The sequence below is a fragment of the Crocodylus siamensis genome, chromosome 1, assembly GCF_052110815.1.
Source record: "Crocodylus siamensis isolate JL-2025a chromosome 1, ASM5211081v1, whole genome shotgun sequence".
NCBI classification, from domain to species: Eukaryota; Metazoa; Chordata; order Crocodylia; family Crocodylidae; genus Crocodylus; species Crocodylus siamensis.
This window is the reverse complement of record NC_143395.1, coordinates 354724035-354741525: the sequence shown is the minus strand read 5'-3', so window position 1 is coordinate 354741525 and position 17491 is coordinate 354724035. Positions and strand designations below refer to the sequence as shown.

The 17491-nt window shown below is 40.4% G+C and overlaps 1 protein-coding gene across 2 annotated transcripts in view; it reads right to left on the bottom strand.

The window, feature by feature from the left end:
* Positions 1-17491, bottom strand: part of DIAPH3 (diaphanous related formin 3) — a 485008-nt gene that overhangs the window by 245362 nt on the left and 222155 nt on the right. For both annotated transcript variants that reach the window (XM_090024704.1, XM_090024695.1), the window contains 2 exons: positions 14089-14183; positions 4500-4601 (listed from right to left, as the gene is read on the bottom strand). In XM_090024704.1, coding sequence (XP_089880830.1) covers positions 4500-4601; positions 14089-14183 — 197 coding nt within the window. The remainder of the gene's footprint in view (positions 1-4499; positions 4602-14088; positions 14184-17491) is intronic.

Here is a 17491-nt window from a genome sequence, read left to right as displayed (position 1 = left end):
AGGTGTGCATGTATTACCAAGGCTGGGCGCACACGCACTAAAACAAAATTCACTATACCAAAAACGTTATTTAGGTTGAACCATCAATCAAACAATTGATAGGAAATCACTACATTTAAGCTGGCTATGTAACCCTATTTTTTTCTTTAGACAAAAGTGTCTCCAGTCTTCACACAATCATACGCTGTCAATGGACAAGATGGACGATATGCAGGGTATTAAGCAGCTATTCAATATTTATTTTTCTCCTCATTATCCAGAGTGGCCCTAGGCATTAATTACTGCACACAAGCCAAACCATGTACTAAATATGGAATTATCAATTTCTTTATTTTTAGAATGATTACATTAGTATTTTACAAACATTAAAAATGTAATCTCTGCTATGAGATAAGAGAAGTTATTTGCCTATTAAACATGTGGAAAAACAACAAAGAAATTGGTCTGAGGCCACATAATGAATCAATGATAGAGAAAGGACTAGAGCACAGAAGCCTCCTGACCCCTAACATTTCCTTCATTCTTCCAGGTGATTCTGCCTTACCTCCTTTTTTTTTTTTTTCTTTAGAAGTGCTCAGCATCCACAATTCACACTGAATTCACTCTCACTTGTGAGTGGTCCAAGCACCAGGAGTTTCAAGCTGACAACCCAGATGCAGAAGCACCTTAAGATGCGTTCACGTGACATAGCTCAGACCAACTCACCAATACAGAGTTTGGTCCAGCAAGTAATACAATGATGTTCTAAATTAAATTCACCAGCTCTTGTCACAAAATCAGACTTCCTCTACCTGCACTCCTCTGCCTCATGTCCTACATGCCTGCTAAATACTAGAGGAAATAAATCAGGGATCCTATCTTAAGCTTTACTCACTACACATCTGAACACAGAATAAGAGAAGTACACTGTGGGAAAGTGTGATCATTTAAAACCTAGATCCCATCATACCAAAATTCCCTCATAAAGTTTTGTGTGCCATTAACACACCTTCCTGGGTATGACCATTGGTGCTGAAACCCAGAACATTTAACAGTGGAGCACACTTCTACAATCGCAATGAATTTGCAGCAAATCTTTGTTTCTTTCATTATAGACAGGTCTTGGCTCCTTTGTTGTAATAATTCAGCAGACAGTACCTTCCCAGTGTTTTCCACACTGTTGCAGACTACTTTGTCACCCTTCACTTCTGACCAAGTCAAGTAGTCAAGCTTTTATACATCTTTCTACATTGCAGTAGTGTAGCTCTGTAATCGAGTAATATCAAGAAGGGATCTTCTCCTTCCTCAAATACATTTTAAGCAGGGTCCTCACAATGCATATACCACATTTTGCTAGTCCACTGCCTTGAGAGTATTTGAAACTGGACGTTTCATGACAAGTCACACAAAGTCTCAAAATTCCCTATTCCTGAACTTTCTGATATTAGTAATTACACAGTGTACAACATAGATTTAATACGTCTGACAACTATTATCGCTGTGGTATTTTCCAACGTCACTACTCCTAGAAAATTAATGCAGTACCCCTTTATAATCAGGTGATTATGTTTTCCTAAACTGAAGAGAAGAATACCCACTTTCCCCCACAGAATGGCAAATAGCTTGTGAAATGGCACTGGTTCCTTTTGCTGAGCACCTCTGCATTTCTGAAATGTTCCACACCTCACCATGGCTTCAGTATCACTATTCTAGTGTCCAGAAGACTTCACTGGCTCTATTTTTGATTAGGTCATTCCCAGATGCACTCCATATATTCCAGTGGTTCCGGTACAAGACCCCCTCAGGGTGCTGCAAAACAGATGCTACCATTGCAGCGGCAGTGGCCATGTATAAAAATGCCGCATGCAAGGGGCTGTGACAGTTCCACCCATGCGCCCATTCCCAGGAAGAACACTGAGGTAGGGGCCTGACAGGGAAGGGTTACAGCCTGAGCCAGCTCTGCCTGCTTCAGGGTTATCAGTAGGGATCCTGGTTTTCTCTGATTAAAAAAAAACAAAAACCAAACAAAAAAACAATTTTCAGTTAAAAAAGTAACACCAAATCCATATTTTTCCTTGATAAAAATAAAACACATCTGTCTATCCGTCCGTCCGTCGGTGGTGATTCATTTAAATCATGGAAAAAAGTGGATTTGGGGTTACTTTTTCTTAACCGAAAATTGGGGATTAAAAAAAAAAAACAACTCTCACAGACAACCAGGATCTCTAGTTATCAGATTGAGTGCCACAGCCCTCCCAAGTTGGCTATACAGCAGACACACAGGGTAGTTTTACCTGGAGGCAGCATCACCCAGTTGAGAAGCACTGAGGTAAGCTGAAGCAACAACAACAGTGGTTCTCAACCAGGAAGGCTGCTGCATTCAAATGTGGTGGAGAGATACCATCATTCTGTGGAAGTTTAGAACCAGTGATAAGAGTCTTTCCAAATGTTTCTCCCACCGCTGTGAATCATGATCCATGTACATTTTATTAAGATTCCTAAGATGACTGAACTCATATATAAAGAATATGCAGATGGGAACTGGTGGGGGGGTTTCTTCCTTCACTTATTTCTCATATCACCACTTCCATGTTTTATCTCCAGACATTTCCATCACTCATGCACCTCAAATGCTTAAAGATACTTTAATCATATTCACATGTATGGCTACTGTGTGTCCCTGATCATCAGGTTGTAGACTGCTTGATAGAGGATCTGCTCTTAAAAACATTTCTAGCATCACTAAGTAGCATACAGGTTGAAACTCTGGGGTCTTATCATATATCTGTAATTTCAGAGGTAGAAGCTGTATCCTTAGTGCATCTCAAAGTCCCATTTTTGTAGTGAATCCCCAATGACACTAAATTATGGAATGTTGTATATCAACAGGCCAAGCTGGGGGTCTACTTTTCAGTTTGTGCATGTATTTTCTCTGAAGCTATCATAGCCCTAGATATATATGAGACTGGCAGTCAATCGTGCCCTAGCATCCAGGCCCATTCAGGGAGAAGATACCTTAGGCCAGGGCTGTTGAACTTTTAAGCAGCAGGGGTCACATGCCCTGTGGGCCATATCAGAAGGGCTCACAGGCCCCCAGCACACCACATGGAAGTCCCACCACTGCAGCATGCACCCACAATTCCCCCACCACACCACGTGCCTGCAATCATTCCTCCACAGCACATGCTCACAACCATACCAAGCACAGTGGTGTGCCAACATGGGAACTGCCCCCCACCACTGCAATGACCCTGCATAAAGACCCCCCCCACCATTCAGTGTGTGCCTCCATGTGCCCCCTCCCCACTCCCCCTCCCCCACCATGGCCTCAGCCTCATGCCACGCTGTGCATATTGTTCCATCACCAATGGCAGATGGAGAACACAGAAGCTGGAGGAGGAATGGGAGTCCAGAGACTCTGGACACTGTTACAGCTGGAGCAACAAGGAGAATGGCAACTGGACAGGACTTAACCCCTCATAGGCAAAGTGTAGCCCATGGGTCAACAGCTGGACAGCCCTGCTTGAAACTATTTAGGCAAGATGCATACATTTGCAAGCATAATTGAATGTCCCTAGCAATTTTTTATTTCCTTAGTTGCATACCCAGTTACAGACTATCTTCCCCTTAAATTTCACCTTTTCTGTCCTCTAGTTCTGCCCACAACGCCCTTTTGTCTAGCATTCCATTCTAGTACACACAGATATCTCCGTATTTCTGGGAGAACAGCCTTCCATCATTCCAAGGCACCAAAATGTTTCAACTTCAACTTGCTTGTGTATATAAGCTATAAACAGACAGAATATTGTGGTGGGTGGGGGAAAGATGCATCAAAAGTATTTTTATAACTACTGGTTCAGATTTCTATCATACAAGGCCTTAAGAGTTAAGATGAAGCACTGAATTTTGGATCTGTTTTGCCAACCTTCTCCCCATCATCATTTAAGACAGCAGTTATATGCACTCTAGTTTCACTTACCTTCCACCTTTCTTTCTACTTCCTCTTGGTACAGACTGAAGAAAACAAATAGAAGTTCTCCTATGAAGAGCAAGCTGTAAAGTGCATGACTAAGCAGTGTTTCTCAGGGGGAGGGAGAGGGAAGGTTTGCCATATAGCAGAAGAAGGTTGGTCTAGTGATGTTAAGAAAATATGATATTTTTTGTGTTTTGGTACCTTGCATTAATGACTTGTCACAGGAATGCTAGGATAATTAAAATCAGTTAGTTCCTCAGCTATCTATGAACATTCTCCCAAAGAAACTGCAATTATACAATTTTCTATAGAAAAGTTGGATAATTAACAGTTACTTTATTTCAGTGAGAAAGAAAAGAAGGATATAGGAAATCAAGCTTTCTGATCTATGGACACATCAATCAGCATGCTTCTGAAAGCCACCATCTTTCTTTTTCTTTGTTTCAAAATCTGTTTTGATATAGGAACAAGCAGCCAACAACATTTCAAAACTGTGGTTGTTAATGTAAGAAAAGGCAGGTGGAGGGGAAAGTAAGTAGGTACTCACCACAACTCCAAACTGTTCTGGTTCAGACAAATTACTATACTCGCTCTTATACTTGGACAACGCACTGAGCTGTTCTTGCTCAGGAAGATGTTTTATTAAATTCTAGAAAAAACAAGAGAGAGAAAGAGTTGGACAATATTACATTGCTTGTACATCCCATCACAAATTTCCAAAGACGATTGCTCCAAAGGTACAACCAAATGTGAAGACAACATTTAAGTCCTGAAGTAGTTATGGGTATAAAACAGGCGCACACTGAAAATATACCAGAAAAGATCATTTAATGGTACTATAATTTAGGTTGTTATAAACATTTTTGTTTTTTGCATTCTCTCTTTAATGTGAAAGCTAATGCCTTACAGCAGATGTGCTCAACCACTGGCACATGAGCCAGATCCAGCTATCAAAGCTATAATATCCAAACTGCAGGGCTCCCCACAGGACTGGAATTTTGGCAGTGGGGGAGCAGTGGTAATTAATACAGGTAGTCCTCAGACTTACAACACAACTGGTTCCTGAAAACAGCACCTTAAGTCAAAACATTGCAACTCAGAACCAATTTTCACGTAAGAAAAATAAATGGGGGATTGGTTCCTCAACCAAGGCCCGATACCCTATTTTCAATAAAATAACCCAGAATTTTGTACTCGAATAATTATAGACGAGTAATATAGCTACATTAATGAATTTATATTGCAAATAGCAATCATCTTGATTTGGAAGGACTTCTTTGAGGTGACTTTGCTGGGCTTTTTGAAAGGCTCTTGGCTGGACTTCTTGACGGGTTCTTGCCTGGAGTCTTCTTAGGAGTCTTGGCTGCAAGTTTTTCTGGATTCTTGTCTGCTTTCTTAAAGAAAGTGTCCAAGGAAGTTTGGACAAATGTTCTCCAGGGAGATGGGTGACACAGTGAACTTGCTCACTGGCATGGCGTCGCATCCGATCAAGCATTGTAAAGTCAAAACTGACATCATAAAGTTGAAACAGGGTGTCAATTTATAAACTTTGTAAGTGTGAAATGTTGTAGCTGGAAATGTTCTAAGTCGAGGACTGCCTGTACTGCCACCGAATTTCTAAGCTCCATTGGAAGGACTGGGTCCCAGCTGACAAGCTGGTCCATTGTGTACTGGATCAGGCCCAAGGACCAGATTTGGTCTGCAGACCAACTTGTCAACCATTCATCTGCAGGCCATACTCTACAGCCTTAACAGTATGACTACACTGTAATCCAAAGGTGACTGCAGCTCAGTTACACATACCCAAGGAAACTTAAAGTAGCCACGCTTATATATTGAAATTACTACAGTCAGAGCACCATAGAACAGGGTGGACTAGCTACTTAAGCATTTACCAAGACTCCTAGACAGGGGGAGAGAGGTGGAAAAAAAAAGGAGAGTCTTATATCATTTGAAAATTATTTTTTCCTTTTAGCTGTTCAACTTCCAGTATCTTAGCTCTTGTAACAATCATTCTTTTGTAATCAAATTCATTCAGCCCAGGTTGTACTTCAATTTTCAGTGTAAAAATAAAAAGGCACAAAAAACTGTGGTAGGAAAGTACTGTCCAGATTTTTATTCATTATCATAAAAATATTTAAAGGTGATATATACCCATCTCCTTTTTCATTGTGCAGGGTGTTGAAGGCAAGAAGTAGCAGTTTCAAATTTTCTAGAAAAAGCAACATAGGGAACAAGCAAGGGAAAAAGTAGATTTTTCAAAAACAGTGTTTGGGACCATTTGAGGGAATCATGAAGTGAAAAGCAGAGAACAGGAAGCTGCAATGCTCAAGGCAAGCGATGATCTGTCGCGGAATAATTATTTTTACAGTTTGAACTGTAAATAATACATGGAAGAAATGACCTGAAAACTTTTGCAAAATTAGATTGTAAAGGATTTCTCTACCTGGAAAACAAATTGTTTCCTATTACAAAAGAACAGAAGCAAGAGCCAATTGTGGATTGTGAATTATTTTTACATGTATAAACAGGTGTAATTTTACTTATGGGCAAGATCCTCCAATCTGAAACTATGCAATTCAGAAGCCCTATGGCACAAAAGTTGAAACAGATTTTAAGACATGAATCAGACTCACTCATGCTACCCAGATGATATACTTTTCATATGTTAAACATACCAGCCACCTAACTGACTATTACCAATAGTCTAAATATACAGCTGATCATCAGTATCCCAAAATAAAAAAGTCTTTTGTCCAGCAGCTATAATACATTTCAATAGCAGAAAAATCAGAGTAAAATTTTCCAGTCCATAGATTATGTACTTTTTAAATATCAGACACCAGAAATATCAAAGTTAAAGGACATTGGAACACAATAACTCTAACTAATATGAAGCAACTCACTGAACCTATGCCGTTTTATGCAAATACTGCACGTTCCCCTTGACTGAAGTATAAAGAAAATGAAAAAGAGATTAAGATTCTAGCCCCCAAAACCCCAGCTAAAACTCATCACTGAAGAGTCTTCAAAATCTTCAGTCAGTACTAGTAAAATGAAGTGATTCCTATAGACATCTTCACATTAATCTCAGATTTACTATACAAGATGAATCTAATTTTTGTGTATAATTAAGTAAACTACATAACTGAGCATTCTATATGTTCTCATTTTTAATTATACTTTAAATAAAGAGCAGAAGCGAATAAACTTGCAAGTTAGCAAGTTCAACATTGACTACTTACTGTCACTGTTGTAATTAATTTCTCTACCCAGAAAGTTCATTCTTTCTTCACTCATAAATTGATACTGACAACCAGTAGTATGAAGAATCCAATTTCAAAAGTAAGAAAATGCTAAAATAATGCCCTCCGCCACCCAAACCTCACAATGGCCTATTTCTTAGTAGGCTAAGTAGTTTAAAGATTAAACTAAGACATACGTATATTTAATATGCTTACATACTGAATGCTCCAAGTTTAAGCAAATTTTTTAAAGTTTTTAAAAAAAAACAAAAAAAAACAAACTTACAAACCACACAACCTTTTTGCCCCAGTCTCAGCACAGCATAAAAGACTGGGTCAGAAAAAGTTAAGAGTTTTCCTATTTTTAAAACAAAACCAGAACAAATGTTCTCCTTACCAAAACTTTTCTAGCAATTTATCCTGAAAGACTTCCTGCTTTACCACCAAACTACTGTTATGAATACTGATTTAACTCCATAGAAATGACCAACAATGGAAGACCTAAAATCAACTTCCAGCTATCTTTAAGCAACATGCTGATTAGATCTACTGTTAGAAAGTAGCAAGTCAACAACTAAATAGACTCCACTTGTTTCTCTCCCCTAACTGCAGTGAGATTCTGTGCGCTCTCCAGCTCACTAGTTGATTTTTGCGGTGCACTGCCTTTGCCTAGTAGTTACATGAATCCAGTCCCAATAAACCAAGCATGGAACAAAATACATCCTATAGGCCAGATCCAGCCCACAGGAGGTCCCTCAGTTGCGCCTCGCCTAGGCACCATCCAATCCATGGCACATTCCACTGTCCACTGGCACACAGCAGGGCCAGGGTGGCTTTAGAGCCAGACTCCATTTCCCAGCAGCTCCAGCTCCTTCTGGCTGCCACCACCGCCAGCCCAAGCCTCATGGAGACCAGCTAGGACCTATGCGGGCAGGGGCCAAGCCCCATGCTGAGTGCAAGGCCCCAGCCTCAGCCCATGTAGGGGGTTGGGGTCCCACTCCAGACCCATCTACCCAGGCAACTGAGTAGCAGCAGCTGGACAGAAGCTACTGGTGAGCATGGAGGAAAAAAGGAGGACCTGGCAGTGAGCATGGCCTTCTTCCCCCACATTGCTGCTGGGGCCTTCTTCCTGCTGGTTGCCCAGAGCAACTCCTCCCATCAACACTGTCCTGATGCAGGTTCCAGGCATCAGCAGCAGCACCAGGGAAGTTGCTGCACACACCAGTAGGTCCTGCTTTTCCCTCCCTATGCCCAGCAGCAGCTTCTGCCTGGCTGCCACCACAGACACTCATTGTGGCAGGGGCAGACAGGTCAGGAGCAGGTGCTGGAGGGACCCCATCATGCTGTACAGGGTGGGGCAAGCTGGGGTTGGGGCCAGAGCTGTGCACTCACCCCAGGGCTGGGCAGAAGCTGCTGGGCACCGGGAAAAAGCAGGACCTGGCAGCAGGTACAACCGCTTCCCCCTCACAACTGCTGGGACCTTCTTGCTGTGGCTACCCAGAGCCTGTACTGGGGCTGCCCTGCAGCACACCTCTCTGCTGCGTTTGGGGGCACAGGATAGCCCAGAGGCAGCACAGGGGTGAAGGAAGTGGTGGGAAGAAGCTGCAGGGCAGCCCCAGCGTGGGCCACAGCAAGGCAGCCTGGGTAGCAGCAAGGGAAAGGTGGCCACGCCTACTGCCAGGTACCACTCTTTCTTGGACCCTAGCAGCAGCTTTTACCCAGGTGCTGAAAGCAAAGGTGAGCAGCACCTCCTCTCTTCAAAGTAGGAGGGAAGTACACCCTCTCCTCAAAGTAGAAGGGTGGCCCAGAGGTGGCGCTGGTGGTGGCGGGGGCTTTGGCTGAGCTACCCCTGCTGAAGCTGCCATCCACCCTATGACATTAACTATTCAAATGATTCAAAGATCAACCAACTTCAAGAAGAAACATTTTATTAAAGGAACATATACATTCAAATTTAAATGGATAAAAGATATAAACTGACAAAGAAAAAAAAATAAAATGAAAAAAATTAAAAATAAATGAAATAACTAAAATCCTCAAACTCAGACTCTCTAAAATATTTTCCTGACAAGATAATAAAAATATCACACAAAACAAAAAACACAGACAAGTCTGCCTCCTGCTGCCAACTGGCAATGCAGTTTTTTGTGTTCAAGCTCAATAAAACTGCTTGAATAGAAGTAAGCTTGTGAAATATAATAGCCAAATAGACAACATAGGCTAGCTGTTTACTGTATGCAAAGTGGTCCCAAAATGCCCCTTAAACTTTAAGCATGCCTCTTCTTGGTTGTGCGCCCATAAGTTTAAGTTTTTATTTTCCCAATATCCCTTGCCTAATTAGCTAAAATATGACCAGTACTGTTATGATGTGAGCTGTGAGCATGCAGAACAGATTTCCAAGTTGTACAAACCCTGGCCTTTCTCTGGTTTCTAGAGGGTGATGATGCAAATTGTTCTCTCAAGGTACAGATTCTGGGAACACCTTTCTCCCTGTAAGGCTGAGTCTTTTATTTGGCAGGCTAAATGGAATTCTCTCTATAATTCAGCTGAGAAATGAGGACCTGTATCACTTTCTGCTCCTAGTAACAATTGTTTCAGCCAGTTCTCTCCACTACGCACAAAAAAAACAGGTTATCTGGGACACGCAGTGCCATGCTGACATGATGAAGCTTCCACCCAGTAAGTTACTCATCTAACCTTTTCCCTTCAGTACTCTATTGCTGATGATGGCTTGGAGCACGAGCTAAGTAGGTAATTCCCGTTTCAAAAAAATCAGTGGAGGGCTCTCATATTTAATTTGTTCTAAGTTATGAAGTATAGAAACTGATAAGAAAAAAGTTAAACACACCCAGTTTAAAAAAATAAATCTGTGACTGGTAGAACAAAGACAAAAACACAGATTACATATATAAACAAAAGAAAACCTAACAGAGTTATAAGACTATTAATAAATGTTAATAATGATGAAAATGTGTGACTTAAATATGTCCATTATATACCTAAAATAAAAGAAGAGGATGAATTATTCTTATAGGGAGGTAACGAAGTACCTTCTAGTGCATTATTAAATAAAGAGGATGCTATGGTGTCTACTGGGGTAAACAGCTTTAAAATCAGCAGGCTTGTTGCACTACATCCAAGAGTAACAGAACATTGGCTGAGGAGATCTTTGGCCTACTTATATTAATTTTTAATGAAAAATTCTCTGGAGAGAATTCCAGAGGACTAGAACAGTTACAAGGTTAAAAAGTAAAGCAGGCTCAGGTAATTAAAGATGAGTTAGCCTAGGCAAAGTAATGGACAAGCTGCAATAACTGTTGTCATGGAACCCCAGAGCACTAAGGCATATACCCTGAAATCCCTTGAGAATAATGACATATGCCCATGTCATTTACCATACAAGGCAACCTTGGTAACAAGGCACCCCCCCATAATTAGATTGTATATATGGAAAATATATAAATTTGATATAATTTTCCAGATATAGAATCTAATGATTGGCAGTTTGCCTTGAATTTGTCCTTCACCCACTGCTATGGCAGGGAAAATAAATCTGGAGGGCTCAGGTGGTCCACTTGCCCTTTTCCCCCTGCAATCTTTCCCCTGCACCCTCTGTATCCCTCTTTACTGTCAAACCCAGACTCTAGATACCCCCACAAGGGATCTGTGTGCTTAGTAGCCCCTTACCTATGACTAAAACCAGGCATTCCTGTTATAAGTCCTGGGATGCTCAAAAAATTTTTATGCAGACAGGGCACAGGACAACCTGTGACCCAACCCAACCTGGCTGGGTTCCATTTCATGGAGGGTAGGGCCACAATAATCATATGCAACAGGCTGAAAGAGAAGAATAAGAGAGGGATTCTGGGCCCTGCTTAGGTGATGTCCGCCAGAACTTTAAGGCTGGTAAAGAAACAGGAATAAGTGAAAAAGGACAAGGAAAGCATAAGCTCAGCTGTAGGATTGAAGAGGAAGTAAAAATGTATTGTTTAGTGACTCACCATGACTTGAAAGACAGTCAGTGCTAAGGGGGGAACTGTGCTTAATGGGTACTACCATATATCTTATTCACATGAGCTGTACTAACTTTTCCTTGTGGTAGGTTCCCATTAGTATGTTTACCCAATATGGGCCACACATTTTATAATCATGCTCAGTACTGGCAGCATTTAATCAACTTCATAATTGGTTTCCATTACTAAGCACATGACACTTTTGGCATCAGTTTAATGACAGACAATGTATTTAATTAGGCTTCTGTATGTGCAACTGTAAGATTAGGGGATTTTTACCCTATGCTGATTGCGGGGGAGAGTGTATGAGGCTTCTGTGTGTGCAAATGTAAGATTAGGGACTTTTCACCCCATGCTGATTGGGGCTGGGGGGGAGGAAGGGTAGGGTGGGACCTCATCTTGTATTCGAGTAAATACAATGATTGATGATAGAGCCACTTGCATGGGAAGTCCTGCCTTTAGGGTCCTCATTAAAACTGACTATTTCTCCTTTACTACAGCATAATTGCAATCAATAAAAACAATAAGGTGGTTTTTTGGGGGGTAGGGTGGGGGTTGGACTCCAGAATGTGGAGCTCCAGCTCTGGCTCCTGGATGCCTTCCACCTACTCAGCAGCCCGCTGCTCATTGTGCCAGGTGGGTAGAGTGGGTATAAGGCAGCCAGGAGCTGGAGCTGGAGCAACATGTCCTGGGGCAGGGGGAGGAGCAGCCGTTGGAGGTGGGAGGAGTCGAGTGGTATGGGGCCAACTGCAGCTGCACCCATAGGCCATATTTTGCCTATCCCTGATTTGGATCTTATAGTTATCTAGCACCAGGCTGGGTAAGGAAGGTCTAGGACAAACTCACTCAGGGCAGCAAAGCTTAGACAATAGTCTTCTAATATAGCAGTTCTTGATTCCCACAAGCCTCCCCCCCACACACACACACGCTCCACTCTTAAGTATGATTGAAAACTGATCCTAAAAAATAATGATCAAGGTTTCTTTCTGTGGGGTTACTGGTTTAAATGATGCTATTCATTAACTTGTTAAACAAGCCATTTCAAACATATATATATATATATATATATATATATATATATATATATATATATATACATATATACACACACACCAATACTAAGTATCAAATGCAAATGAGATAAGTCTTGCTCCCACCATCTGTACAGTATGCACACACAAGTGTAGAAGCCAAAACTAATGTTCTCCACGGGGACTTATTTTTTAGTCTTAAAAAAGAACATAGCTGTTTTTGGGCATCTCTAAACTCAATTTAGCTGAGAAAAAGATAAGGCAAGAAAAAGTCATTTCATTGGAGATATCATATGCACAAGAAGGAGCCAGTATGCAACTACAACAAGATAGTATTTCACCTAATTTCCAATATATGCAAACATATGCTGTAATAACACTTAGAAAGGGATGTGCTACAATAAGGTATGATATCAAAATACAAGCTGAGAAGAGCACAAAGCCCCCCTGCCAGCATGAAGTTGGCAATGAAGTTTAAATCTGGCTTGGTATAACCTACAGAAATGTTCTACCTACCCTGTTGCTGGCTACAGGGATGAAAAAGTTTAACATCCTCAGATGAGATAATGATACCAACCAAATTCCTGGTATGGATACAGCTATGCTGATAAACAATTATTTTGTTAGCTTAGCTTGTAGCATTCATGAAGATTGTATTTCTAGTACGGCAGGAAAAAAATTGACAGCATATGCTGGGTCTACACTATGGGGCTTTATGATATAGTTATTCAGGCATAATTATTGTGGTTGTGGCTCTTTAGGAAAGAAAAGCTCGGCAAGAGGGACATTCATCCCTAACTATCAGAAAAACAAGTATATGTAATATGAACAATACTGGCTAGCCATCATCAAAAACATATATATGCAATTGTTGTACAAAATGTGGTTCCAGGTGGTCCAAGAACCTAATCCAGAGATGTAGTTTTCCAAGAGCTTAACAGCATGGAATATAAAAGAATTTTTTTCTGAATTTCTTCTGAATACCAGTATGGAAATACAGTTTGATGAAAGAGTACATCATAAAGGATAAAAATCAAGTACACTACTCTGCATTTGAGCATGATCATATGATACATCCAAAAATAATTTCATTGTTTGCTGCATGCAATTTTGATAGTTTTTCAAATCTAGCTTGTGTACAAGTATCTAGTAGATATATTATAACCAGTTGATTATGTTCCAATGATTGCAGTTGGATTCTTTGACTTACCACTCTAAGTAATTGTGTAAATAGAAAAAAAATGTCAAGAGCCTGTGAGCCTAGTGTCTCCATGTAGAACTGTACTGATTTTATACTTTGAATATAATGCTGTGGAATGTGAAGTGCTCTACAAATAAGCGCCAGGGAAGCATGCACAGTAAGTGGCTGCTGGAGATGCCTGAGGCAGGGTCCCAGGTCAAGTCAGCACTAATTGAATAGAAAAAGTCTGCTTTTTCACCGGAACAAAAATATGACAGCTTTATGAAATGCAGGTGATAATAATAAAGAGTACTCCACAAGTAAGCAGTTAGTAAGTTTGGAAAATCCAGAATGTTACTACACATTTATCTATATGTCTGAATAAATATGTAAAATGGATTTACAATCTGGGAGTTGGAGATAAAGACGAGGATACCATAGAATATAAACTCAATTGTTAAATTTGCAAAGTAGATAAATCTTATTTAAAAGGTTCACTTTTGTTTACTTATTGGAAATGCAAAGTTTATACTAAGAGAATAATTATGCAGCAATGATTTTCCAGCTGAATAGTTTGTGTTAAGAGTTTTCATCACTAACAAGTTTCTGTTTAATGAGAAGCATACACTGAAATATTGGAATTTAAACTGCCTGTCAATTTACATACCTGAATCATGGACTCTGCCAGCTGTGTTTCATCTACTTCCAATATCATCATTTTGATTTCCTCATAAGGCACTCGGAAAGAACCAAGGAAAATTGCTAAAACAAAAATTTAATGCATAATGAATGAAGGAAAGATGATACCAATCTTTTACTCTACATACAAAGCTCATATTAAATGATTTATAGCACTCTATAGGTCACCCAAACAGTACACAAACACTACAGACAAAACATAAAACTTTGTATTGAAGTTTTTACCACTTCCCAGTTCCAAGTCTGACTCTTCCTACTCTATGGGTAGACATACTTTCCTGCCTTAAGGGATGCTACCTTAATTACAGCCAGTGATTCAATGTCAGTCTGTGCTCTGTGACAATGGTATTTTCTTCTTGTAGCTATAAATCGTAAAGAAAGTTTCCACTGCACTTTTTGAGTGGCTACAAATAGAAAAGGCATACCAAATTACAAAACAAACATATTCCCTTTGCTTACAAAAAAAAAATAATTGCTCATTTTAATACTGCACTGAATTTAATAAGAAATTAAGGAGATAATGGGTTACTCAGATAAACAGTGAAGTGTGTGGGTCATGAAGGAAGGCAGGCTTAAGGTTGATATCAAAGAGCCAATGACAAAATTCGAATATGAAGTAGCCAGAAAGATAACTGTATTATGTAGACTGTTTACAGAAATGTTTTATATAGACTGTTTGCGAAAAAAAGTGGGTGTAAAACATCTTGGAAAAGAAAAGGCTGTAATTATCAAAACAAGAAACGAAGGGCCTGGAGGAGGGTTTTGTTATCTAGCCAGAAAAGAAACTATATCATAAATATTTTGTTGAAAGAGGAGGTACAACTTCAACAACAACAAAAATGAATGTGAGGAGAAAGAGGAGAAGGATGAAGTGAAGCTAAGGAAGTGAGAGACAAAAGGATGGTAGGACTTGAAAGCATTGACAGAAAATAGGAAAAGCAAGGATGTTCAAGAGAGAAAAAATCAGAAACCTGAAATTTTGGCCGTATGAAGTTTAAACTGCTGGTGGACCATACAGAGAGTTATCAGAAAGGCGGGTTTTTAATGGAAGACTACCTTTGTTGGGAAAATGATGTAGGAACTGTTAGCATGTACATAACATGAAATCAGGAATACAGTATTAGAGGGAAAGCAAAAAGGAAACAAAAAAGTTTTTGCTGTTCCCATTTTTATTAAAGTCCACAATGCCCCATCTATACAAAATCCAGACACCAAGATCTTCCTGGATAAGTCCTGGTTACCTTCACGCACATCAAAGCCTTTACAAATACTGGTTTCCAATTTGCTATTTAACCAAGTAGTTTGTGCCTAAAAATTGTCAGCAGACTCTAAAATGAAGTAACTTACCAGTAATTGAAATTCTTTGAGATGTATTTTCCACATAAGTGTGTAGGTGTGTGCCATGCCCTATGCTTAGACTGGAGGCTTTTTTTCCCTTGCTGCCTTAGTAGTAACTCGCAGGATAGAGCCTTGCCACATTTTCTCATGCACCCACACTGAGTGGGTAAAGAACAGTTTGTACTTCCTGACCCTCCACTTCCAGGACTCAAAGTTCCAGGGTTCTATTTTGGTTTTGACTTCAAGGAAGATGAGAAAGAAGAAGGAGATCTAAATATGTGCTGTACAAGGACAACACATCTCAAAGAACATCAGTTACTGGTTAGTAACTTTGTACTCTCCTTAAATAACTGTTTCCCAAAAACATTTCCTAGTTGTGACAGATTCCAGAGAACAAGTGGGTCTCAAAGTCCCCTTAGGCAAACAGCAAGTGTAAGACTGCTCTAACAATCATGGCATCAGATCTCCAGGCTTCTGCAATAGCATAAAAACTCTGAAGGTATGGATGGATGTAGGTGTCACTGATGGCATTATACAGAAATGCTACTGAGCTAGGGTGGGAAGTGCCTATATATCATACATAACTGACCCCCCACCCCAAGTGGTCTTAACAGTCATGCAGTTCAAAATCCAACTGAACAACCACTGGGATGATATCATGGTGCCTTAAAAACTCTCTGCTTTTGAGATTCAGAGCTGTAGACACTTTCTAATTCAGGGATCAGCAACCCTGTAGTAATGGTGGGCCAAATTAACACAGCCTGGCCCAAAGGCAGGCCACCACTTGTGCCCTGGTCATCACCTGCAATCTAGCCACTTCCTCCACTGCTGATTGCTGCTGCTTCCTGCCCTACCCCCCCTAGTGTTGATCACTGCCAGCAACTGCTGCAGCTCCATCTGGAGGACTTTTTGAATCAGAGGTTTAGAAACGGAACATAGTTTCACCATGAATGTCTTAGACAGAACCTGAGCTGAACCTCCCTAGAACAGAAGTGTCATTTCTTGGTGGCCTCTTGATCCCATTTTGCAAATACAATCCTAACTACTGAATTCCTGATCTCACATATAATATACAGAGATGACTCCTTTGGCAATCTTTTGCAGCATTCTGAAGACCTGACAGGTCTACTGCAGGCTGGTAAACTTGACTGCTTTTGCCTCAATCCTATAACATGTCTACTTCAGACATACAGCACAACCATATCTGTTGATGTAAAACATCAAAGTGGTATTGTATGTCACAATCTGGACATGATGCTCTTGAACATAGTGCATAAAGGCTATTGAAGCTCTCATTTCTAAAATATGAGTCTGCAGGTTTATTTCATCATGGGACCAGAGACCCTAGATTTGAACATCTTCTAAATTAACTCTCTAACAGCTCTAGGCAGCATCAGTCACAACTGTCACACTGGAAAAAGAGGACACAAGTGGTAATCCCTTGAATGCCTTACTTGGACTTTCCAATCACACCATGGAGGAAAGCAATGAAATCGGGTCTAAGAACAAAAAAAAAAACCCTTAACATGCATGCGCATGTGGAGTGGGAAGCTTTTCTATAGGCCCTATTAGCTGCATGGTATGGACCTCTTCCTGCAGTAAACTCTTATAAGAAGGGCCCCCCAAAAAGAGGTTAGGAAACAGGAGCTGTAAGAAGACAGCCATTCAAAAACTGGATCAATATCAGGATACCCGCTGGCAAAGGTCCAATCTGGGAAAAAGCAAACCAAATGATTTTGGAAAGGTAGGCAGGTAGCATCTTCCAAACTCCCCGTTTCTGAGTACAAGATTTGTGAATTAGAGAGTAAGATACAGCTAAGTGCTTTTGTCAATGGAAGCTCTACCGTTTTCTACAAATTTCCCTTTGGCAAGAGGTACCAGGAAAATGGAAAGCCTGGGTCTGAAAACAGTACTCAGTGTAGAGACTTTACTTCATTAGTAGTAGTAGAGGATGCTAGCACAAGCAAACCTTTCCTCAGCGAAGTGTATGAGCAGTACCCAAACCTGTGCTTATAAAGAGGAAAAGAACACTC